This window comes from Mustela nigripes, chromosome 1 (genome assembly GCF_022355385.1).
Source record: "Mustela nigripes isolate SB6536 chromosome 1, MUSNIG.SB6536, whole genome shotgun sequence".
NCBI lineage: Eukaryota > Metazoa > Chordata > Mammalia > Carnivora > Mustelidae > Mustela > Mustela nigripes.
Genome location: NC_081557.1, coordinates 33517428 through 33542540, shown reverse-complemented (window position 1 = coordinate 33542540; position 25113 = coordinate 33517428). Strand labels below are relative to the sequence as shown.

At 38.8% G+C, this 25113-nt stretch overlaps 1 protein-coding gene across 2 annotated transcripts in view; it reads left to right on the top strand.

The window, feature by feature from the left end:
• Positions 1-24392, top strand: part of GTF2H1 (general transcription factor IIH subunit 1) — a 39742-nt gene extending 15350 nt beyond the window's left edge. For both annotated transcript variants that reach the window (XM_059407510.1, XM_059407506.1), the window contains exons 6-15: positions 853-1002; positions 1129-1208; positions 6498-6625; positions 6733-6820; positions 10734-10822; positions 11188-11305; positions 15425-15515; positions 15934-16049; positions 17330-17422; positions 23353-24392. In XM_059407510.1, coding sequence (XP_059263493.1) covers positions 853-1002; positions 1129-1208; positions 6498-6625; positions 6733-6820; positions 10734-10822; positions 11188-11305; positions 15425-15515; positions 15934-16049; positions 17330-17422; positions 23353-23439 — 1040 coding nt within the window. In that variant the 3' untranslated portion in view covers positions 23440-24392. The remainder of the gene's footprint in view (positions 1-852; positions 1003-1128; positions 1209-6497; positions 6626-6732; positions 6821-10733; positions 10823-11187; positions 11306-15424; positions 15516-15933; positions 16050-17329; positions 17423-23352) is intronic.
• The last annotated feature ends 721 nt before the right edge of the window (positions 24393-25113 follow it).

The window sequence follows — 25113 nt, the reverse complement described above, 5'->3', positions numbered from 1 at the left end:
ATGACTTGATCCCAGCCTTATTCATTTATGCTGTGCAGCCAAGGTTGAGAGTCACCACTTCAGTTATTCTGCTGACTAAACAGTTTTCTCTCCACACTTCCTCACTCCTGATCTCTGTTAGTTCTTTGGAAATATATATTGAGAAACTTAGGGCTTAAGTATTTGCCCCACTGCCATCTCTGTAAAATCCTGACTTCTTTGGGCAGGTACAAGCCTCCCCTTTGCTTCTGTAGGAACTTGTGTCTGCTTCAAAAAGTTACTAAGTTGTAATTATTTTCATATTTTTCTGATAGTAATAATTATATAGTATTTATTACATATCAGACACCATTCTAAGATCTTTATATTAACTCATTAAGTCATTACAAATAACCCTATGAAGTGGGTGCTCTTATTAACCTTCACATGACAGAAGAGGAAATAAAAATACAGAGAGATTATGTAATTTGCACAAGATCATACAGATGATAAGTGGCAGGCCTAGAATTTTAAATTCGGGCTCTCTGGCTCAAGAGACTCATTCTCTTCTTTGCTGATTAGACTGTGAGCTTCTGGAATGTGCTGAACTGATAGTCTGTTGGGTATTGATTCTTGGTATTTCTGCTAAAACTTTGAAACTTTTAATTCTCTTGGAGCAAGATAAGGTTTTGTTTGTAATTTGTTAAAATTCATAAAGGTAGTATACACCTAATCTCTCAAGTTACATATTTTATTTACAGTAGGATTATTATATACAGTATATGAAGTTGAGCAGTTTAATCTAGTTCTTGCTGTTAGTCTATATTTCAATTAATTTGAGAGATTTTAAGAAGTGGAAATGCTGTATGTTACTATTTTGGTTTTTTTCTACAGTAAAAATGAAATATGCCGAAAATGTTCCCCACAACATGACAGAAAAGGAATTTTGGACACGTTTCTTTCAGTCCCACTATTTTCACAGGGACCGGCTGAATACAGGGTCAAAGGACCTCTTTGCAGAATGTGCCAAAATAGATGAAAAAGGTAACTGTTCATCCCTGACACACATTAAATTTAATTTGCTGCTCTCTAGTCATAATGTTGTTAGTGAATTTTTTACTCCTAAAATAGGTCAGACTTGACCAACTTTTTATTTCATTCATTTTCTAGGGTTAAAAACAATGGTTTCATTAGGAGTAAAAAACCCATTACTTGATTTGACAGCTTTGGAAGATAAATCATTAGATGAGGTAAGTGGTATTAAAAGAATTTCTGAGAGGGGTGCCTGGCTGGCTCAGTTGGTAGAGCATGCGACTTTTGATCTAGGGTTTGTGAGTTTGAGCCCCATGCTGGGCATAGAGCCTATTAAAAACAGAAAACATAAATATTTCTTAAGGTTTTATTTATTTGAGTGAGAGGCAGAGAGAGCATGAGTTGGGGGAGGGGCAGAAGGAGAGGGAGAAGGACAAGCAGCCTCCCTGTTAAAGCACAGAGCCTGATGCAGGGCTCCATCTGAGGACCCTGAGATCACGACCTGAACCAAAATCAGATGCTTAACCAACCAAGCCACCCAGGCATCCCACAAAAAAACAAATTTTAATTAAAAAGAACTTATGAGAGAAAACAGTCTTTATTAGACGTGCTTGTCAGTAGCACTGTTTAATGTTAAAATTGCCTTGAAAAATTGAAATCCCTGTATGAATTGCTCAAACTTTTTTAAAAGAATTTTTCCCCCATGGGTACATATCTAGGTAATGTGAGGGCTTAACATACTTGTGAGTCCAGCTTTATTCTCTGGTGTTAATCTAAAGAAATGTGGATAAATATCAATAGGCCAAGGAAAGATAATCATTTTTCTGTAGCCCACTGAGCACACCCATGACCCTTAACCCTTGAACACACCTGTGACCCTTGGCTGCACACTAGTTCCATTAAGTTTCAACAGGTAGACCACGAAGTATGTACCACCTACCTCTGCATCTTGACCGTAGACATACAGATGTATCCATTCATGGGGAAAGATGGGATCCCTTTTGATTGAGGCAAGTTCCATCCCTGTGCCTACTTAAAAACTAGGAGCCTGCCTTCCTCAGTTAATCTCTTCACACTCAGATTTTCGTTTTCTTACCTTTCTTTTGGCTCCTCTTCTGCTGGCCATATACACATGCTTAAACCTTCCTGTCTTCTTTTTCTAAACTTTTTCCTTTATTTTAGTGTATGGTACTCACAAGGTAAGGAAACCAATGTTAAACTTTTGACCTACAGTCTCTAGCGGAAAATAATCCTTGGTGCCAAAATGAGTCGTTTCCTTAATGAAATTGAGTTTTCTTGGTAATTCTCCACATTCAGGCACTTCCTTGGTGAATTTCAACATATTAAAACAAGGCCCTCCTAAATCATCCTGAAAAAAAAATGAAGCTTTGTGAAGCTTAGAGGTATAGCTTAATATGGGGAAAAGATTTTAGTGCCTTTTTTTTTTTTTTTTAAGATTTTGTTTGTTTATTTGAAAAAGAGAGCAGAGATTACAAGCAGGCAGAGAGAGAAGCAGACTTCCCACTGAGCAGGGAGCCTGTTGCAGGACTTGATCCCAGCACCCTGGGATCATGAACTGAGCAAGGCAGACACTTAACTGACTGAGCCACCCAGGCACACCATTAGTCCTTTTTAAAAATAAAAATGAAAATGATGGTATATTGGGGTGCCTGGCTTAGTTGGAAGAGTATGAGACTCTTGATCGTGGGATCAAGATTGAGCCCCACTTTGGGTGTAGATTACTCAAATAAATTTTTTAACTTTAAAAAAATTATATATTGGGGTGCCTGGGTGGCTCAGAGAGGGTTAAGCCTTTGCCTTCGACTCGGGTCATGATCTCAGGGTCCTGGGATCAAGCCCCCCATCTGGCTCTCTGCTCAGCGAGGAGCCTGCTTCCCCCTCTCTCTCTGTCTGCCTCTCTGCCTACTTGTAATCTGTCTGTCAAATAAATAAAATCTTTTAAAAAAAATTATATATTACACATATTTATGTGTGACTTTGTTCTTCACTTTGCCTGTTATTACTATCAGTTCCAGCTAAATCATAGTCGTTAAGTAGATAAACTATAAAACCAAACTACCTGGCTTAGATGCTCCCTTTTTTTTTTTTACATTTTTAAGCCCAGTTTTCTTATAAAATGAGGTTAATAGTACTGACCTTAGCAGGGGGTAGGAAAATTGAGGAGATGTTCGTTATGGGTACCAACTTGCCACTAGCAAGGTAGATAAGTTCTAGAGATATAATGCATAGCATATAGTTAACAGTGCTGTATTATAAACTTCAGAGTTGCCACATCTTAGTTGTCTCTCCACAAAACATGAAATGATAATTACATGACATGATAGATGTCAGTTTTAGGGTAGTTCTATTACAATATATAAATAGCACGTTAATACCTTTTTTCCTTTTTTTTTTTTTTTTTAAGATTTTATTTATTTATTTGACAGAGAGAGAGATAATCACAAGTAGGCAGAGGGTGGGGGGGGCCCAAACAGGCTCCCTGTAGATGGGTTCCCTGCTGAGCATAGAGCCTGATGTGGGGCTCAATCCCATGACCCCGGGATCGTGACCTGAGCCCAAGGCAGAGGCTTAACCCACTGAGCCACCCAGGCACCCCAAGTTAATACTTTTAACTTATACAGTGTTAATATGTCAATTGTACCTCAATTGAAAAAATCCAATACGAAGAATGTGTTGACTTTATAGGATTGCTACAAGAGAAGAGTGTGTTACACAGTGAGTGCTCAGCAAATAATAGGTGTTACTGTCATTTATGTTTTTTAGTGCACGGTATTCCCTTTTATGGAAATGTAAACATTTACATAACCAATCCCCGTAATAGAAATGTTAGGTGATTCGGTTTTTCCTTTGGTGCCTCTTTTTCCTCTGTCATCCTCTAGGTGTTGTAATCTCCCTTGGTAAGACTTTGGTCCATGTTCTGAATACATTGTCTTCATTCCATTGCTTTAAATACTAATATGTAATGATGAATCCAGGTAACCCTGTCTCTCTGACCCCAGAATTCCAAAATTATACATCCACTTGCTTACTTGCAATCTTCACTTAGGTACTTCACAGACACCTCAGCATAGATGTAAAATGGAGCCTTCTATTCCTCTCTTAAACCTTTTTGTTCCTGGGTCTTCTCTGTGTTACACACACACAAAAACATTACCATCAGAACTCCTTAGTGGTTCAGTCGTTTAAGTGTCTGCCTCTGGCTCAGGTCATGATCTCGGGGTCCTGGACTAAAGCCCCACGTTGGATTCCCTGCTCCATGGGGAATCTGCTTCTCCTCCCTCTGCCTGACCCCAGCCCCTGCCACTTACGCACATGCACCCATGCTCACATTTTGTCTCTCTCTAAAATAAATAAAAATCTTAAAAAAAAAAAAATTACCATGGACTAAGTTGCTCAAGCGGAAACCTGGGAACCTCCTTGATTCCTCCTCTTCCTTCACCTCCAACGTTCAGTTCATTAGCAAGTCCTGTATAGTACATCTCCAGTTTGTCTACATCTGTCCATCTCCACACTTACATCCTCTCACTGTTATTAGGCTACCGCCATTTTTGTCTTGATTGCTTTCATTAGCTTCCTAATTGAGACTCCTGTTTCCACTTTTGTTCCCTGTAGTTACTTTCCTCTAACAGTAAAAGTTATAAATCAGATCATAATACTTTTCTGTGTAAAACTCTTTGGTGGATTCTCATTGAATTTAAAACTCCTACAAGGCTCTTCTTGATTTGGCCTCTGCCTACTTCTACCTCAGTACTGGCCACTTACACTCCTTTATACTCTAGATACCTTCTTTCAAGTCCATTCCAAGTTTTCTCTACCTCATGGTCTTTGCACTTGCTGTTCCTCCTTCTTGCTCTTCTCCCTAACCAGCTTCTTTTTTTCTTTTTAATTTTATTTATTTATTTATTTGTCAGAGAGAGAGAGAGAGAGCGCGCACGCACGCACAAGCAGGCAGAGGCAGAGAGAGAAGCAGGCTCCCTGCTGAGCAAGGAGCCTGATGTGGGACTTGATTCCAGGACCCTGGGATCATGACCTGAGCCAAAGGCAGCGGCTTAACCAACTGAGCCACCCAGGCGTCCCTCCCTAACCAACTTCTACCATCTTTAAGACAGCTGTTTGGACTGGTTCAGGAGAGACTTACCCTAACCACTGTGTGAAGTAGCTCGTCCTCTCCATCCAGATGCTGTATCATGCCCCCCTTCTTTATTTTCTTGATGCCATTTGTCATTTTCAAAAGCAATCTTTCTTAGTAGAGTATAAGGTGAGGAGACTTCACCTTTTGTGAGGGTACCTCTTATTTACTGACCTGTCCCCTACACGTGGTATAGAAAAGGCATCAGTAATTATGTGATAAATGGATGAATGCTGTGAGTCTTTTCATAATCTTTCATTTAACCGTTGTAGCCTTATGTCTCTCACCAATCCCTGACCCACTCTTCATTCCAGATGTGACTGCAGTACAGAAAAACCTGGTGACACAATATGCATTATGATGTTTTTATACCTATATTTAAGCAGTTTCCTCTCCCTGAAATGTTATTTATTTAAACGTTATTGTCTTCATGTCTGGATCAAGTTATGGTGTTCCCTGAAGCTTTTTTGAACCTACCTCTGCTCTCCTCCAGTGGGATTAGCTACTTCCTCTCTTTTAGCACATAGAAGCCTTAACTATATGTACTGGCTTACAGCCCAGGACCCTACTAACTGGCTCCTTTGACACAAAATATTAACTTTCTGTCTGTAAGGCCTAGCACAAACTCAGTACATATTTCAAAATATTTGAGTTATTTAAAAATACATATATACATTTGAGTTATTTTACAGAGCTTGGAAAAATTACTGTCTTTGCTTAAATAATACTTGAAAAATTATACAGCTAGAATTTGAATCCCTATTTATATGATTCCAGAGTCCATGCCTTTTTTTTTCCACTGTATTCTATTTCTTCATTTAATATTTTGCTAACTCTATCCAAAACTCTAAAAAAATTTTACGGTTTGGGGCATTCAGTAGAACATGCAACTCTTAATCTCAGAGTTGTTAAGTTTGAACCCCACATTGGGTATAGAGATGACTTAACTCTTTTTTTAAGAAAATACGCAGTTTAAATTTGTTTTGTTTTTAAGATTTTATGTATTTGAGAGAGGAAAAAAGAGCACAAGCAGGGGGCAGAGGCAGAAGCAGATTGCTTGCGAGCAGGGAGCCCAATGTGGGGTCAACTCCCAAGACCCTGGGATCATGACCTGAAATGCTGGTGCCCCAAAATGCATTGTTTTAGATTAAGATTGTTTTTTTGATGCCAGAAGGAGAATATTGTATTTTTTGTGTACATAACTTTTAAAAATGTTTATCTGTAAAAATTGAGTAATGCTCAGAATTAATACAGTCCCATACTCCAGAAAATATTTTCAGCTAAGTGTGTGTCTCATAATGGAGAAGAAAACCAGAACTTTATTTTGATTTTTAATCTTCCAAATTGTTTCTTTTAGGGCTATGGCATTTCTTCCATGCCATCTACTTCTAATTCTAAGTCCATAAAGGAGAATAGTAATGCTGCCATCATCAAGAGGTTTAACCATCACAGTGCCATGGTCCTGGCAGCAGGTCTCAGGAAACAGTTAAGTATACATGCAAAAGTGCAATGACTGGGCTTTTCAAGGTAGCGAGATGGAATTTTCTCATTGTTCTGCTTGTGATTTTTAACATTTCCCCCTTTGTTTTAAGAGAAGCACAAAATGAACAAAATGGTGAGCCCAGCAGCATCGATGGAAATTCTGGAGATGCAGATTGCTTCCAGCCAGCAGTCAAAAGGGTACGGGTAAAAAGTTCAGGTTTAGAGCTCAGGTTTCTTCTGACAGCCTGTATAACTGCTAGAATTTTATGTAAATCCTCGATTACCTCAGATGACTCCATTCTTCTGACCAAGACATTAAGCATTTGGCATAAATTGTTGAACATTTTAAAGAGTACTTCCTCAGTTTTAACTTGCCAACCAGCTTTCCATGCACTCGTGTCTGTTAACTGTTCTTACTGGTTTTATTCTCTTTTTTCCTTCACATGTACACATACACACATATTGTCATACAGTTTGTGTTCTGGGCAAGAGTATTCAACAAAGGCACTATAACAGGAAGAAAACCTAAAGGTTTGTGTATATGATTTTAAAAGATAGGATTGGGGCCTCATATTAAATCTAGCATTTCAGAGTTAGAAATGTGTTCTTACTAAATATTGAAGAAATCATTTGGGGCTGTGTGGGAATATGGACAGAATTATCTACTTCCATATTTCCTTCCTTGCTATTTTGCCAAGCTACTCTACCTCTCTGTGTTCTCAAATTCCTCCCCAATTATAAAAATAAGTACAATAAAGGTTTCTTAGAAGGCAGTCAGGCAATATGTATTAAAATTTTTGTCTTGCCCTTATTCCATTTTTGGGACAGCATTTCATTTTGGAGAGTTATTTATTTATTTATTTAAGATTTTATTTATTTATTTGACAGAGAGAAATCACAAGTAGATGGAGAGGCAGGCAGAGAGAGAGAGAGGGAAGCAGGCTCCCTGCTGAGCAGAGAGCCCGATGCGGGACTCGATCCCAGGACCCTGAGATCATGACCCGAGCCGAAGGCAGCGGCTTAACCCACTGAGCCACCCAGGCGCCCCTGGAGAGTTATTTAAAGTGGAAAAGATGTGCATATATTTAGATACAAATACTTATTTCAGTATTATAATTGCAAACATTCCAGTAGTAATATCATTGGTATGTCCATATAGTAGAGACTGATGTGGTCATGAATAACTTCAAAAGGATTAATGACATTCTGAATTTAAAAAAGTGTTCACATAAGTTTAATTCATAAAAAATTAAATTCCAATAAATTAGGGGCCACCTGGGTGGCTCATTTGGTTGCACATCTGCCTTAGGCTCTGATCCTGATCTCCCGGGGTCTTGGAATTGAGCCCCACATCAGGCGCTCCTCTCGGTGGAGAGCCTGCTTCTTCTCCTCCCTGCTTCTCCTTCTCCTTCTGCCTACTTCTCTGCCAACTTGTGCTCTCTCTTCCTGTCAAATAAAAATCTAAGGAAAAAAAATAAATTCAAGAAACGATTTTGGAGTTGCTCCAAGTATTAAGGGGTGGGAAACAAAAATGAGTAAAAGTTCTTATCCTCAGAGAGTTTAGTGTCTATAGGGAAGATGAAATCAAAAGTCTGTCAAAATAAAACTTGTAGTTTTTGTGTTATTTACACTAGGAATCAAAGAAAATAAAAATTCATAAATGAAAAGTTCACAGAACAGACTGTGTGATACAATTTCACTTGTAAAAAAAACTTTATGAACTTTTTAAAAACACCTTCAAAAGAATATGTTAAATGGTTATCTTTCTATAAAGGAATTACAGATGAGTCTTTGGTTCATGCTTCAGTAACTTAATGTTTCTATAGGCTTATACACTTTTATTTATTTTTAAGCCAGAATTTATTTATTTATTTGACAGAGAGAGACATAGGAACACAAGCAGGAGGAGTGAGAGAGGGTGAAGCAAGCTTCCCGCTGAGCAGGGAGCCTTAGGTGGGCTCAATCCCAGGATCCTGGGATCATGACCTGAGCTGAAGGCAGACACCCAACAACTGAGCCACCCTGGCACCCCGCATATACACTTCTTTTTTTTTTTTTTTTTTTTTTTAAGATTTATTTATTTATTTGAATGATAGAGATCACAAGTAGGCAGAGAGGCAAGCAGAGAGAGAGAGGAGGAAGCAGGTTCCCTGCTGAACAGAGAGCTGAAGGTGGGGCTCAGTCCCAGCACCCTAGGATCATGACCCAAGCCTAAGGCCGAGGCATTAACCCACTGAGCCACCCAGGCGTCGCCTGCATATATACTTTTACAACTAAGCCATAGGCACTTGGATGGCTCAGGCAGTTAAGCATCTTCCTTCAGCTCAGGTGTGATCCTGAGGTCCTAGGTTGGGCCCCACATTGGGCTCCCCACTCAATGGTGTGACTGCTTCTCTCTGTCCCTCTGAACCTTCCCCTTTTCTCATGCTCTCACTTTCTCTCTCATTCTCCAACAAATATTTAACAAAGCCAATAAGATTTTTTTTTTTTAAGTTTTTATTTGAATTCCAGTTAGTTAGCATATGGTGTAATACTTGTTTTCAGGTATACGGTTTATTCTTTTTAAAGGTTTTATGTATTTGAGAGAGAGCATGAGCAGGGGTCGGGAGGAGGAGAGGGAGAAGCAGACTCCCCGCTGAGCAGGGAGCCCAACATGGGACTCAGTCCCAGGACCCTGAGATCATGACCTGAGCCAGAGGCAGCCACTTAACTGACTGAGCCACCTGGGCATCCCTACAACTTAATGGTTCAGTGCTTACATACTACATTACCGGGTGATCATCACAAGTGCACTCCTTTAAAAAATATTTGTGAGTTGAATAAATATTTTTTTTTCTAAGGAAAGTGAAATTAAAATGAAAGAGGAGTTTAAGATGAAATCTAGGTAATGATGCTTTTCTTTGCGATACTGTGGCGCTAAGTACATTTGATTTTTGGTCATTAAAGATTTGTCAAAAATCATGGTTTATGTGAATTTTCACTATGTTCAATAATAAATACTGACTCTAGATGTTCTTTCAAATCAATAGTTTGAAATAGTCTGATGTGTGTTCTACAGAAGGGTTTTATAGAATGGGAGATTCAAAAGTAGTAATAGAGTCCTTACTTTAATGGAGTTTCCAGTTAAGTAGAAGAGTCAGGTCACCCAGTGAGGCCTTAGCACAAGTGTAGGATTTGGGTTATCATGGGAGGTTAGGTTAGAGACATGACTTAGGTAGGGAGCAGCAGGGATAGAAATGAGCTTGATGTTCTGTGAAAAGTAATGAAGATTAGATTTCGGTATGCCTTGAAGTTGGTGGAAAGGTGGAGAGTTGGGAAAGTAGTAAAAAAAAAACTAAGTTTTCAGGCTGACCGTTTTTGAGAGAGATTTAATAACTGAAATGTTTTGATTCTGCTCTTGGTAGCTACAGATGAGGGTTTATCAGGTGAATTTCATAGCTATATAAGGGATGAAATATTGTAGAATTAATTTCACAAATGGCCATGTAGATTGCTTTCCTATATCTTTTTTAATTAACATGGGCTGTAGAAATTTAGCAGTCTTTTACTAGCACAGGAGAAAACAGATTAGTAAAACCAAAATAAAGAGCACAGAAGTAAACCCAAATATGTGGAGAAATTAAATAACATATAATAAACATGGTATTTCAGGATCCACAGGAAACGAAACATTATTTTACAAATGGTGTTGGGAGAACTGATGAGTAAAAAGAATTTCAGATTGCTTATTCCAAAATAAATACTAAATAGATCAAAGATTTAAGCAAAAAATTAATCCACAGAAGAATAAGCAGTAAGGGAATAATTAAAACCAAACAACACCAAATGAGAAGAAAAAGTATTTACAACACATAATAGATTAGTCCTGCTTATTTAGTGGAAAAATAGGAAAACACACCATTTTCACCTGCCAGATTGTAGGAAAGCAGGTACTGTAAGAGGTTGGTGAGAAAATGAGTTCAACCAGTTGTTAGAATAGTCATCTCTAGGAATTGAAGTTCATGGTGGGAAAACGTCATGTTTTACCCTGTGTATAGTTGTACTTTTTCAATCATGTTCATTACTTTTATAAGGAAAAGTACCATAAAAAGTGCTATGTTGATAATTGCAGGCAAAGTTGCAAGAGTCTATTGAATATGAAGACTTGGGGAAAAATAATTCCATAAAAACGATTGCACTAAACCTCAAGAAGTCAGATAGGTAAGTTTGGTCAATATTAACTTGGGGCACAACAGTTATGTAACACAAATCACTGCAGAGTATATTCTGCAAGTATAGCACTCAAGTTTTAAGTCTCTTTGTTACCATAAGAATAAACTATCTTTTTTCCTTGAAAACTTAATTTGTGCATTTCAGAAAAGGATGCTTAAATGATCAAAGCCAAGATAAAAATGTGGTTCTCTGTGCAATTTTCTTACTGCCCTTAGGGGAATTAAGTTATTTTACTCAGATCTGTTTAAATAGATTATTTTTTGCTTTGGAGACATGGGGACTACTAAAATATTTGAAGGACAGATGTTTATTCTGTGTGATTAGTAATTTCTTTCTTCTTTGCTAATCTTCAGGTATTATCACGGTCCAACTCCAATCCAGTCACTACAGTATGCAACAAGTCAGGACATTATTAATTCTTTTCAAAGTATTAGGCAAGAAATGGAAGCTTATACACCCAAATTAACTCAGGTAGGTGACTTGTACTGTTTGAAAACCAGAATTCCCATAGTTCTTTCCTTAGTTTACGAGCATAGCCAAATTGAACTATATAAACTGTTTTAATTGGGTTTAAAGACATATTTCTACAAATAAATTGAAAAAAAATTTTGGCACATTCCAGAAGTATCTAAAGTTAAGATGATAATAAAAACAGATGAGTTTTGTGATTGCTAATTATTTTCCTCCCACATACACAGTGTTATTGGGGAAATTTCCCAGATTTCCAAAAAACTGGACATCACTGTCTAGATACTCTATATGACCTCAAACTAGAATACATAAAATTGAGCTTATTATCTATAGCTCTTATTCATACTTGTCTTTTTTTTAAGGATTTTATTTATTTATTTGTCCAAGAGAGATCACGCACAAGCAGGGGGAGCAGCAAGCAGAGGGAGAAGCAGACTCCCCCTGAGCAGGGAGCCTGATACGGCATAATCCCAGGACCCTGGGATTATGACCTGAGCCAAAGGCAGATGCTTAACCCACAGAGCCACCCAGGCATCCCTCTTATTCATACTTAAGTTGATCTGGAAGTCCTGTCCATTCTTCAGTATTTCTTGACTCCTTGGTTTAGGCAGACATGATCAATTTTATTTAATCTTACCACTCTGCAGCTTAAAACTTTCACTGCTTCCTTTCATTGGCATAGCAGTTGTCTGAATGCCTTTGTCTGGTGCATAAAGCCTTTACAGTCCGGCCCTAATCCATGTCTCCAGTTTCAGTTCCAGCTGTATCTCTACCGTTCCCTTCCACACACAACCAAGAGTCTTCTCTCCAGCCTAAAACACTGAACTACCTAGAAAAGAGAGAAAGCTCAGGCTTTCTCTCTTCTTAGAATACCTTTAACCTGTCTCTGCGACCTAATAATTACCCGAAACTCAGGTCAGATTTCATTGTCTCTGTAAAGCAATCTTCAACATGCCCAGTAACAAGTTCGGGGCAGAGGCAGGGAGGGTGTCTGTTTTCATAAACCCTGAGGCAGAGTTCGTACATGTCTTGTAGTGCTTGTCACATACTGGAAGTTATTTTTTTACTTTTTATTTTGAAGTGATTTCAGATTTATAGAAAGTTGGGGGAAAAAAAAGTTTTCTGGCCCATTTTGAGAGTAGAAATTCTGAAATACTTCAGTTTGTATTTACTAAAGATACTCTCATAAATAATAACAGTTAGAGAAATGATGACTTAACATTGATAAAGCATTATTATCATTCTTATCCAACCTTTTAGGTCTTACAAAAATTTTACCAGTTGTACCACCAATGTTCCTTACAGCAAAGAAAACTTTTTTGGTCCAGCATCCAAGTCAGGTTCATAAGTTGCATTTAGTTCTCATGTCTTTTTAGTCTCCTTTCAGATGGAACCATTTTTCAGTCTTTCTTTGTATTTTCATGATCTTGATATTTTATTTATTTATTTTTAAAGATTTTATTTATTTATTTGACAGAGAGAGATCACAAGTAGGCAGGGAAGCAGGCAGAGAGAGAGGAGGAAGCAGGGTCCCTGCCGAGCAGAGAGCCCAACGTGGAGCTCGATCCCAGGACCCTGGGACCATGACCCAAGCCGAAGGCAGAGGCCCCAACCCACTGAACCACCCAGGCGCCCCTGAGCTTGATATTTTAGTAAAAGCTAGTTTTTTTTGCAAAATTACCTCAATTTGAGTTTCTCTAGTGTTTCCTCACGATTGGATTCACATTATGCGTTTTTGGCAGGAATATCACAGAAGTGAGGTGTCATCCTTAGTGTATCCTATCAGGAGGCATGTATTTATTTTTCCTAACTTCCAATCACTCCGGTAAGGTAGTATCTACTTCGTTTCTCAACCAAAACGTTACTGTTTTTCCCTTTGTAATGAGTTATTTTGAGAGATACTTTGAGGCTATATAAATACTGTATTTTGTATCAAACTCTTAGCTGTGAATTTTGTAGACTCCATTGGTGATTTCTTACCAGAAACAGTGCTGTAGTGGTGGTTAAATGGGATAAGAGTGAGCAAGTACACAAGCAGTGGGAGGGGCAGAGGAAGAGCATCTTAAACAGGCTCCACACTGAACATAGAGTCTGACGCAGGACTCAGTCTTACGACCCAGAAAGCATGATCTGAGCTGAAGTCAAGAGTTGGACGCCCAACTGACTAAGCTGCCCTGGTGCTCCAAATGGTGATTTTCTAATTCCATCATCCCTTCTACATGTGGTGACACTTTGCTAAGACAAAGAGCTTCCTTTCTTGCATATTTATTTATATCACAGAAGAGTCATGGTTTCTTAGGTTATTCTTTGGGTTATGAACTGTTGCTGTTTTTTGGTTTTTTGTTAAACCAAAGTATGATTTACATACAGTAAAATTACCTTTTTTTAGTCTCCTGGAAATTTTAATAAACATAAACAGTTGTGTAAGCACTTACACAATAAGTAAAAAAGCAGTTTTTTCACCTCCAGAAATGTACCCATGCTTCTTTATAAACATCAACATTCTGACAGTGTCTTCATCAATTTTTGAGTACCTTACTTTATAGAACAATGAGATAGATATTCTAGGTTTGTCTTAAGCTTTCCCCACTCCAGCCACAAAATCTTCTTTAGTACTGAGTAGATTTGGGGGCGCCTGGGTGGCTCAGTTGGTCACGCATCCCACTCTTGATTTCAGCTGAGGTCATGGTATCAGGTCATGGGGTTGAACCCCGCATCAGACTCTGTACTCAGCATGGAGTCTGCTTGAGATTCTCTCTCTGTAGAATAAATAAATAAATCCTTAAAAAAAAAAAAGAAAGAAAGAAAGAAAGAAAGAAAAGAAACTACAACCTGGGTACAGTGTCCTCACTGCTGTTGGGGTATCATTTGCTGCCAGTGTTACCGTCCCTTCCACGGGCAGAGCTGAGAAATATATATATATGCATATATATGCACACATAATAAATTTGGCATTACTTGACGACTTTTTCTTTCTGGAATACAATTGTCCAGCATCTGGCCCTTGGGCCCAAGTAGACCATCCTAACTTTTTTAAGCTGTGGTCCATCTTAGATATTTAAATTCTTCCCCACACCTATTCTGCATCCCAGAAATAATGCTGTATCTGAGATGCATGGATTGAGACAGAAAGGCCCAAGAAGTTCTCTGTCCTTGGGTGTGTATATCTGAGTGCAGCCCAGGGCTAGTCATCAATCACTGAAGCTTCTGGTTCTGACACATCATAACATTTCTGACAAAAGGAAGTAGGAATGGCATGAACGCCCAAGTTCCCTTGACTCATGGTTGTCATGTTCTGTACGCTTACTCCAAGCTGAAATTTTGTTTTCATCCAGTCCATATACACATGGATTTCAGCTTACAAAAACATCATTGAAAAGCCTTAGAAAGGGGTGCCTGGATGGCTCAGTCATTAAGCATCTGCATCTGGCTCGTGTTGTGGTCCCAGGGTCCTGGGATCGAGCCTCCACATCAGGCTCCCTGCTCCGCAGAGAGCCTGTTTCTCCCTCTCCCACTGCCCCTGCTTGTGTTCCTTCCCTTGCTGTCTCTCTCAAAAAATAAAAAAAAGAAAGAAAGAAAAGCGTTAGACATACTAACCCTGCACTTGAGCTATTCACGGAATGATTTGTTCCTCTGTAACCACAATGCCTGGCACTTGTTAGTCAGTCACTGAGTAGATAGGCCAATTACTTCCCTAACTGTTGATACTGATAGAATGGGGAGTATGTTTTTCCCCTTTGGCTAGTTGTATTCACTTCCTTGGAAAATAATAGATGATCTATTTCTGCTCTGTTGAGGTTTTTGTTTCCCCAGCTGCCAGCAAGTATATGTTAATGTGTTGTTTTACTTCACAAATTGAGTTGGTGCTTAAGAAAGGGCTTTTACTCCGCAAAAAGGTGAGTTTTGAGGCCTAGAGTCTTGCCCAGTATTGCTGGAAGACTGGTAGATACTCTCTTTCTGTGCACACTGTGTTTCTGGCCTCGAGCGAAGTCCTTCACTCTGGCTGCTATAAATTATGTATTGTGATACGGGAATAAAGATGTATGCAGTAAAACTGAAATGGGAAGTAAGGAAGATGGCAGGAAGAGGAAACCCACTTTGTGTGTCCGTTTCTTTCAGGTTCTCTCAAGTAGCGCTGCCAGTAGTACGATCACAACGCTGTCACCCGGAGGAGCACTTATGCAGGGAGGGACCCAGCAAGCCATAAACCGTACGTGCAGAGCCACTTTCTCACTGATTAAAGCTCTAAAGAGCGAGTTGGGAGGAATGCTAAAGTAATTAGATTGGATATGCAGATAGATCCTGAGATCTATTTAGAAAAGAACTTAGGTTTCATAATTATCTTAATATTACGAACAGTGGTACATTGTTAGTCTCCCTATATTATATGAAAAGCTTTCTTTTTTGCTTTCTAACCTCTTAGATTAAAGAGAAACCTGAAAATTGCTCCAAAATCTCAGGGAATTTGAATTCTAACATAGCAACAAAATCATTACCTTACCTCAGGTTAGCACATCCTGGCTTGGCATTGGCTAAGTGCACATGTGCAGATTTATTCTGTTAGTGGTCCTTCTTTCAGAGAGTGTCCATATGTGGAAATAACTTTTATCCTATTCTTTTTTCTACAGAGATGGTGCCAAATGATATTCAGTCTGAATTGAAACACCTTTATGTGGCTGTTGGGGAACTTCTACGGCACTTCTGGTCCTGCTTCCCTGTTAATACGCCATTCCTAGAAGAAAAGGTCAGAATTGATTCCAAACACAGCCAGCTATGTGGTAGTATGACTTAGCGACATGTTATTTTGAAATCAGAAAATTGTATTGTGTGTTTACCATGTGCTAGCCACTCGGATAGCTACTTGTATATGTTAATTTAAGCCTGCAGCATCTTAATGGAGTAGGTATTCAGACCCATTTTATAGATGAAGAAACTTGAGATTCAGACAAGCTTATAACTTACGATTGTACATCTTAAAACTTGTGTCAAGCTGTAAGCCACTGGGAGCAAATAAAGAATGGAGACCCAAACAAGTTACATCAATAAAATTACTTATTTGGTATATTTTGTAGAGATAATGAAATTCAGACTGAGATTGACAACAAATATAGCACTAGCTATTTAACACTAATACCCTTTAACCAATTAAAGGACAGTTGACAAATGGGAAAATATTTATAGTATTAATATTAATAGTTTAACTATATAGATTACTCTTTTAAACAACTCTTAAGAGAAAAGGTTAAATACACCATTAAAAATAATAGGCAAGTCTGGGGATAAAAATACATGTTTATAAAAAATAAAAAATTAAAAAAATATATTAGGCAAGAGACTTTCAGCAGGCATCTCACTAAAGAATGAGATGAAGAAAGAAATTTTCATACTCATTAGTAGTCAAATAAATTATCTTTGAAGCTACAGTGAAAGAGCGTTTTTTTAATCTGTGGTTTTAAAAATAACAAAAAATTTAAAATTATCAGTGATGGCCCGTTTGCTAAGAGTCCTTTCTTCCATTACTCATACTACCTTTTTAAAAATTGCTTTGACCCAGAAATTCAATGTTAGGAATTTAAGGTAAGGAAATAATTAAGAATATTTAGCAGTAGAGATGTTCCTCTACCACTGTCTCTGAAGCAAATGTGGAAGTGGCCTAATTAGCTACCAGAAGGGGTTTAATTAAGAAGCATTTGCTGTGCATACTTTGAAATACAATGCATCCATTTTAAATGATGACTTAAGTGAGTATTTAATGACTGAAAGATGTTCATGTTAAGTAAAATTTTAAAACAGTATAATAAATGTGTTTTTACACATACATAAAAAATATTGAGAGGGGTATGAATTATAAACCACAGTGTTTATGAACTACTGAGTGGTGGTAGATACTGTTTCTTTGCCTGAAGCCAGTTAATCTAGTTTTAAAAAAATAAATAAGTAACCTTCCTATGTGTGTTTTTCTCTTGATCCCTATAGGTTCTTTGAGATTTCTGTATAATTTATTATTTTTGTCATCTTTTGTAGGTAGTAAAAATGAAAAGTAATTTGGAACGATTTCAAGTTACGAAACTCTGCCCATTCCAAGAAAAAATTCGGAGACAGTATTTAAGCACAAATGTAAGGCAACAATATGGTTTTGGCCTGATTTTCTTTCTCTGTGTTGCAAAAAGGTGAAATTAACTTTGTTTTCATGTGAATGAGTAGATACATTTGGGGTTTCTTTTTTTTTTTTCCTGTTGCTCAGAGTGTGTTTTTTTGTTGTTGGGGGTTTTTTGCCTTTTTTTTTTTTTTTTTTGTAATCTTTGTACCCAGTGTGGGGTTCTTAAGAGTGGCATGCTTTTCCAACTGAGCCAGCCAGGTGCCCCTCTTGAGTACTAGTTTTGTTTTGTTTTGTTTTTGTTTTTTAAGATTTTATTTATTTATTCGACAGACAGAGATCACAAGTAGGCAGAGAGAGAGGAGGAGGCAGGCTTCCGGCTGAGCAGAGAGCCCGATGCGGGGCTCAATCCCAGGACCCTGAGATCATGACCTGAGCTGAAGGCAGAGGCTTTAACCCACTGAGCCACCTAGACGCCCCTTTTTTTTTCTTATTTAAATAAAGATTTCATTCACCTATTTGACAGAGAGAGAGATCACAGTAGGCAGAGAGGCAGGCGGGCGGGGGGGAAGCAGGGTCCCCGCTGAGCAAAGAGCCCGACTCGGGGCTCAATCCCAGGACCCCGAGATCATGACCTGAGCCGAAGGCAGAGGTTCAACCCACTGAGCCACCCAGGTGCCCCATGAGTACTAGTTTTTAAATACAAAATGTATCATACATTCAGAAGAGTGTATAAAATACCTAATACTTTTTAAAACAATAAAACAAGTATTTACCCACAAACCATCATAAGAAATGAAGCAATGCCAATACCCATAGATATTCCCTATCTAGTTGCCTACCCTTCCCTCTTCAGTCTTCCAAGGCCACCACTAACCCCAGCATTTGTAATAACTCCATGAGGTTGGTTGGTTGGTTGGTTGGTTTACTTAAAACACTCTGTCTCGGGGTGCCTGGGTGGCTCAGTGGGTTAAGCCTCTGCCTTCAGCTCAGGTCATGATGTCAGGGTCCTGGGATCGAGTCCCACATCGGGCTCTCTGCTCAGCAGGGAGCCTGCTTCCTCCTCTCTCTCTGCCTGCCTCTGCCTACTTGTGATCTCTGTCTGTCAAATAAATAAATAGAATCTTTAAATAAATAAATAAATAAATAAATAAATAAATAATTTTAAAAAATTAAAAAAAAAAAAACCACTCTGTCTCCATGGTGGGGCTTGAACTCAACCCCACGTCAAGAATTGCATCCTCTACCAGCTGAGCCTGCCAAATGCCCCAATCGTCTCTACATTTTGTTCTGTAGATTTAGAACCTATGTGTATGTCCCTAAAAAATTATTATTTTGAAAACCTGAGGAGCAAGCACAAATCTAACCCTGCAAAAGAAGGACAGAATTGCTACTCTTTAACAGGAGACCTTAGAGTGGCTGCCTTATGGTCTGCCTTCAGCTTCCCTGATTGCTTACAGTAGGGTGGGGCTGTGGGTGAGGGAGCAAGTGCAAAGTGTTTTAAGATTTTATTTATTCATTTGACAGAGATCACAAGTAGGCAGAGAGGTAGGCAGAGAGAGAGAGGAGGAAGCAGGCTCCCCGCGGAGCAGAGTCCGATGTGGGGCTCGATCCCAGGACCCTGGGATCATGACCCGAGCCGAAGGTAGAGGCTTTAACCCACTGAGCCACCCAGGCGCCCCTTAACATTGTTTTTACTGCAAGGCTAGAGCAACCTGCAGGAGACAATTTTTTGTATCTGTTATGCTGTCTTCTCTGAGATAAAGGGGAAGGAAGAGTATATACAAATTTAGTATTTCAATAAGTAGGTTAATCAAAAGGTGTTTTACAATTGAAAGCTGAAAATTCTTCATCAGTAAAGTTTTTGGTGTTTATTCCCTAAATGTTCTAAGTGGTTTTTCTCAAAATGATAGTACTACTTACAATCAGGAAAGAAGTTTGAAATACCTTCCTACAAGAGAGCAAGGACAACACATAAGTTTCAGTTCACGTGCCCTTCTTGATTGTAACTGCCTGGAATACTGTGGTAAAAAGGACTCTGAGACCATGTACATGTATTACCTCAAAGACGTTGCAGATTTGGTTCCAGACCACTGCAATAAAGTGATGTAAATTACTTTTTCTGTTTTCCAGCGCATGTAAAAGTTAGGTTTACACTTTCCTGTAGTCTATTAAGTGTGCAGTAACATTACATCTTAAAAAAAAAAACATTTTATATCCCTTTTTTTTCCTTAAAATTTTATTTACTTACTTGAGAGAGCACAAGCAGGGAGGAAAGAGAGAAGCAGGGAGCCTCATTTGGGGCTTGATCCCAGGACCTCGAGATCACAACCTGAGCCAAAGGCAGACGCACAACCAACTGAGGCACTGCAGTACATCCCTTAATTAAAAATGGCTAAAACTTCTATCCTCCTCAACTTTCAGAGAGTCATAATCTTTTTGCTGGTGGAGGGTATTACCTCTGTGTTGGTGGCTGCTGAAGGTTGGGGTGGCTGTGGCAATTTCTTAAAATAAGACAGCAGTGAAATATGCTGCATCAATGGGCTATTCCTTCCACAAACAGTTTCTCTGTAGCATGGGGTGCTGTGTGTGAGCATTTCACCCATATTAGAGCTTCTTCAGAGTCAGTCCTCTCAAATCTTGCCGCTGCTTTACAGTTAAGTTTATGTAATATTCTAAACCCCCTCTTGTCATTTCACAACATCTTCACCAGAAGTAGATTCCATCTCAAGAAACCACTTTCTTTGCTCATCCCTGAGAAGCAACTCCTTTGATGCCCGTCATTCAGTCACATGTTCAGGCTCCTCTTCTAATTCTAGTTCTCTTACTGTTTCCACCACCTTGCAGTTCCTTCCTCCATTGAAGTCTTGAACCATTCAGAATTAACCATGAGGGTTGGAATCAGCTTCTTTCAAATTCCTGTTAATGTTGATATTTGACCTCTTACCATGAATCACGACCATTCTTAATGGCATCTAGAATGGTGAATCCTTAATTTTTTTCTTTTTTCTATTTTATTTATTTATTTATTTATTTATTTATTTATTTGAGAGAGGGAGAGAGAGTACACAAAAGCAGGGGGAGAGGCAGAGGGAGGGAGAGAAGCAGACTCCCCGCTGAGCAGGGAGCCCCTCAACTCCAGGCTCCGGGATCATGACCTGAGCTGAAGGCAGTCACTTAACCACTTGAGCCACCCAGGTGCCAACAGAAATGTGAATCCTTTCCAGAAGGTTTTCATTTTACTTTGATAGATCCCTCAGGAATCCCTATGTATGGCATCTAAAGCCTTATGAATTGTATTTCTTAAATAGTAAGACTTAGAAGTCAAAATTACTACTCAAATTCATGGGCTACAGAATTATGTTGGGTTAGCAGGTATGAAAGCAACATTCATTTGTACATCTCCATCAGAGCTCCAGGGTGACCAGGTACATTGTCAATGAACAGTAATATTTCAAAAGGAATCTTTTTCTGAGTAGGTCTCGACAGTGGACTTAATATTCACTAAACCATGTTATAAATAGATGTGCTATCATCCAGGCTTTGTTCTGTGTATAGAGCACAGGCAGAAGAGATTTATTTTAATTCTTAACAGCCTTAGGGTAATCGAATGGTAAGTGAGCATTGGCTAAAACTTAAAGTCACCAACTGCATTAGTTCCTAATAAGGGGATCAGCCTGTCCTTGGAACTTTTGAAGCCTGGCATTGACTTCTCTCTAGCTTTGAAAGTCCTAGATGGCATCTTCCAGTAGAAGGCTGTTTTGTCTCTATTCAAAATCTATTGGTTAGTGTAGCTACCTTCATTAGTTAACTTAGCTCGATCTTCTGGAGAACTCTGCAGCTTCTGCATCAGCACTTGCCGCTTCACCTTGCACTTTCCTGTTACAGAGTCTGCTTTTTTCCTTAAATTCATGACTCAGCTTCTGCTGGCTTCAGACTTTCCTTCTGCAGCTTCTTCACTTCTCTCAGCCTTCATAGAACTGAAGAGAATTAAGGCCTTCCTCTTCATTACCAGATCACTAAAACTTCATATCAGCAATAAGGCTGTTTTGCTTTCTTACCATCCATTCATATGTTCACTGGAATAACACTTAATTTTTTTGAAGAACTTTTCCTTTGCATTCACAACTTGGCTAACAGGCACAGAGAGGCTTAGCTTTCAGCCTGTCTCAGCTTTCAACACACCTTCCTCACTAACCTAAATCATTTCTACGTTTTGATTTTAAAGTGGGCAATGTGTGACTCTTCCTTTCACTTGAACACTTGGAGGCCATTATAGGGTTATTAATTGGCTTCATTTCAGTATTACGTGTTAGTGAATAGGGAGTCCTGGATTGGGGTAGGGAACAGCCATTCAGTGGAAGTCAGAACACAACATTTATCTATTAAGTTTGCCATCTTATATGCATCGTTCAAGGTGCCCCCAAACAATTGCACAAACATCAAAGTCACACTGGCTACAGATTACCATAACAATATAATGATGAAAAACTTTGAAATGTTGCTAGAACTACCAAAATTGAGAGACATTGAGTGAGCAAATGCTGCTGATAAGATGGTACTGATAGACTTAATCAGTGCAGTGCTGTTGCAGACCTTCAGTTTATAAAAAAAAAAAAAAAAAAAAAAGTACATAAGCATAAAATGTTGCATAATAAGGTTTGCCTGTACAGCCTTACATGAGGGTATGGCATTCATCTCCTAATTGGCATTGTGGAACCACTGGTGCCCATCAAGCAAATTAAATTATTTTTATGTATTTTCCAGACAGAACTAAATAGCCTAATACCTCATCGCCTCCCCCACCATAATGATAGCAGATGGGGTAAATAAGAGTGTTTTGTTTTGTTAATTCTTTTTTTTCACCAAAGATTTTATTTATTTATTAGACAGAGATTACAAGTAGGTTGAGAGGCAGGCAGAGAGAGAGGAGGAAGCAGGCTCCCTGCTGAGCAGAGAATCTGATGCAGGGCTTGATCCCAGGACCCTGGGATCACGACCTGAGCAGAAGGCAGAGGCTTTAACCCACTGAGCCACCCAGGTGCCCCTTGTTTTTTTAATTCTGCCTCAGACTGAATCTAATTCATTGCCATACTACAAGGATTTAGGACTTCCTGTCCCTATCCACATACTGCCAGAACTGATTTACAGGTTTTATAAGACTGTTAACTTCCAACCACATAAACACTGTCCATCTCCACAAAGAAATGTTCTGAAGACATTTTCCTTCAGGAGTCTTAAACAGCTTAGATCAGTGTGGTCCTATTGACTGACTGCTAGTTATATCCATGACAAGGGGTAAAATCCTTTTCTACTTAAGATACATAGTCCTGACCTAAGGTATGACAAATAGTACCTAGTGAAGCATTGACACCATTTATATTTTCTTTAATCTACTGAGTTATATTGAAATTCTGTAACATTGGAGCTGGAAAAGACCATTAAAAACTTGGAAAAGTGCTTCACAAGATTGGCTGTGTAGCAAAATTAGCTACAGGAGCTTTTGAACATCAAAGATCTCATCCCACACCTGCTACATCAGAATATTCAGGAGAGTAAGGCATTTTTTTCACCTGTTCTATAAAATAATGTTGATGCCACCATCCTGGCTTTAGCCTACAGACTAGTGTTTAATCTAGAAATCATCATATTAGTACACCTCCTTCACTTGACAGAAGAAACTGAGCCTAGAGCCCAGTTGCAACTTCCGTGTTGTCTTATAGTCGGTTAATGACAAGCCAGACACTGCAATCCAGTGTGAACTCCAGCCTCTATCCCACCATCTCTTAACCTTTTATACCCTCACCGAGGGCTTGCAAGTTGCCTCATTGGGGTAATATAAATGAGCTTGGAAACTACACTCCGAAGTATGTGCCAGATCTGGATCAGAGGCATTCACTTCCCCAGCCTTTGCCCAATTATTGCTTAAGTGTCTTGCTGTGTTTTTCAGTTGGTAAGTCACATAGAAGAGATGCTGCAGACCGCCTACAACAAGCTCCACAAGTGGCAGTCACGGCGTCTCCTGAAGAAAACGTGAAGGATCTGTGGCTCTTGCAAGTTTTTGTGAAATTGAGAGAACTGTGACCTGCAGTGACTCTGGAAACCTGGCCTGAGACATGCCAGTGATCACACAGAAGTGACGAACGTCTGAACCACGCCAACTCTTGGAGCTGATGTTGTTGTACTTGCACATTGTGACCTGAAAGGAAAGGAACTGTGACTAAACTCAAAGCTGGGGAGGTAAATTAAGGCAGAACCAAAATGAGCTAAGTTGCAGATACATACGTGTGTGTGTGTGTGTGTGTGTGTACACACACACACACACACACGTACGTTTATCTTAAAGAGACACTGTTTACTGCAGTTACTCAGGAACTGCTTTTGATTCACATTAAGCTGCTTTCAGAAATTAAAAAAAAAAGAACTTTTTAAAAGGGTGCATTGATAAAATCTGAGGTGTTTTTTTTTTTCCTTTGTAAATTTTTTTCCTAAGTTTATGGCACAGGGTACACCTTAAGTATTTCTCCTCCATCCTCCACTTGGATCCTCAAGCTGTACTGAATTCTAGTTGTCCCTTACATCAGCAGGTTAAGAGAGTACTTTCAAGTAAAGCAGAAGGAGACTGTTGCTCAACCATCAGGAAACAGTTATAGTCAGAAGACATCATTGGTCCTGTGTTTCCTACGGAAATAAGAAACAATAAATGTTGCACTGAATGTTTGTGGTTTGGAGTCCCTAAATGATTAAGAGGGAACATATTTGCAGAAAGTTGCGTGGGGGGTTTTTATGCAGAATTTTGTCAGAAGACAATGGCGCTGCATGTTTTTCTTTGAGTGCAAATGTACATTGCTAAGATTTTTTTTTAAGATGGCATGTGCTTTGAAAAGAGGAAATTGCATTTTTAAGAGTTTAAAAATCTTATGAGTGAGAAATATAAGAAATCTTACTTATTTTCACCTCTTTAGAAAAAAATAAAAGATGTTTCTCATATCTCCTTTTCTCCAGAATCTGTTACTGTCCTTGGCGAACCGATAATCATTGCATAGTGATTGAAAAGACTAAATGCAAAAAAAAAAAAAAAAAATCTTGTTTCTGGAATTATGCCATATTTTGTTCCTAAAAGGATCAACTCCCTGTTTAAGACTTTATAGATGTCTTACATTTTAAAAGTAAAACTTTTTATAGATAACTCTTTTAGCAGTTAAGACATCTTGTGGTTTCTCATGTGTTATATTTACTTGGGTGGTCCACTCATTCTTTTTTAAAGCTGGTTATCTTTCCTTTTTTTTTCTTTTTAAAAAATTTTTTTGTTTTATTGGAGTATGGTTGACATACAGTGTTATCTGGGTTTCAGGTGTATCACATAGTAATTCAGCAACTCTCCATGTTATGCTCTCTGTTCACAAGCGTAGCAACCATCTGTCACCATTTATTGCAGTACCATTGACTATATTCTGTATGCTGTACCTTCCATCCTTGTGACTGATTCCGTAACTGGAAACCCTGATCATCTTTCATATAATGGCTACAGCAGGCTGAAAAGCTGGACTTTGAAGTGGTAAACGAAAAGGGACAACCTCCCTTTTGGCTTTAGTCTTCCCATTTCTCCTTCAGATCCGTAGAGTAGTGGTAATCTCTTACACCTTCCAGTTTTACAGGGTGCTTTTCAAATGTCTTATCTCGACAGTTACTCTAAGCAATAGCAATGGGG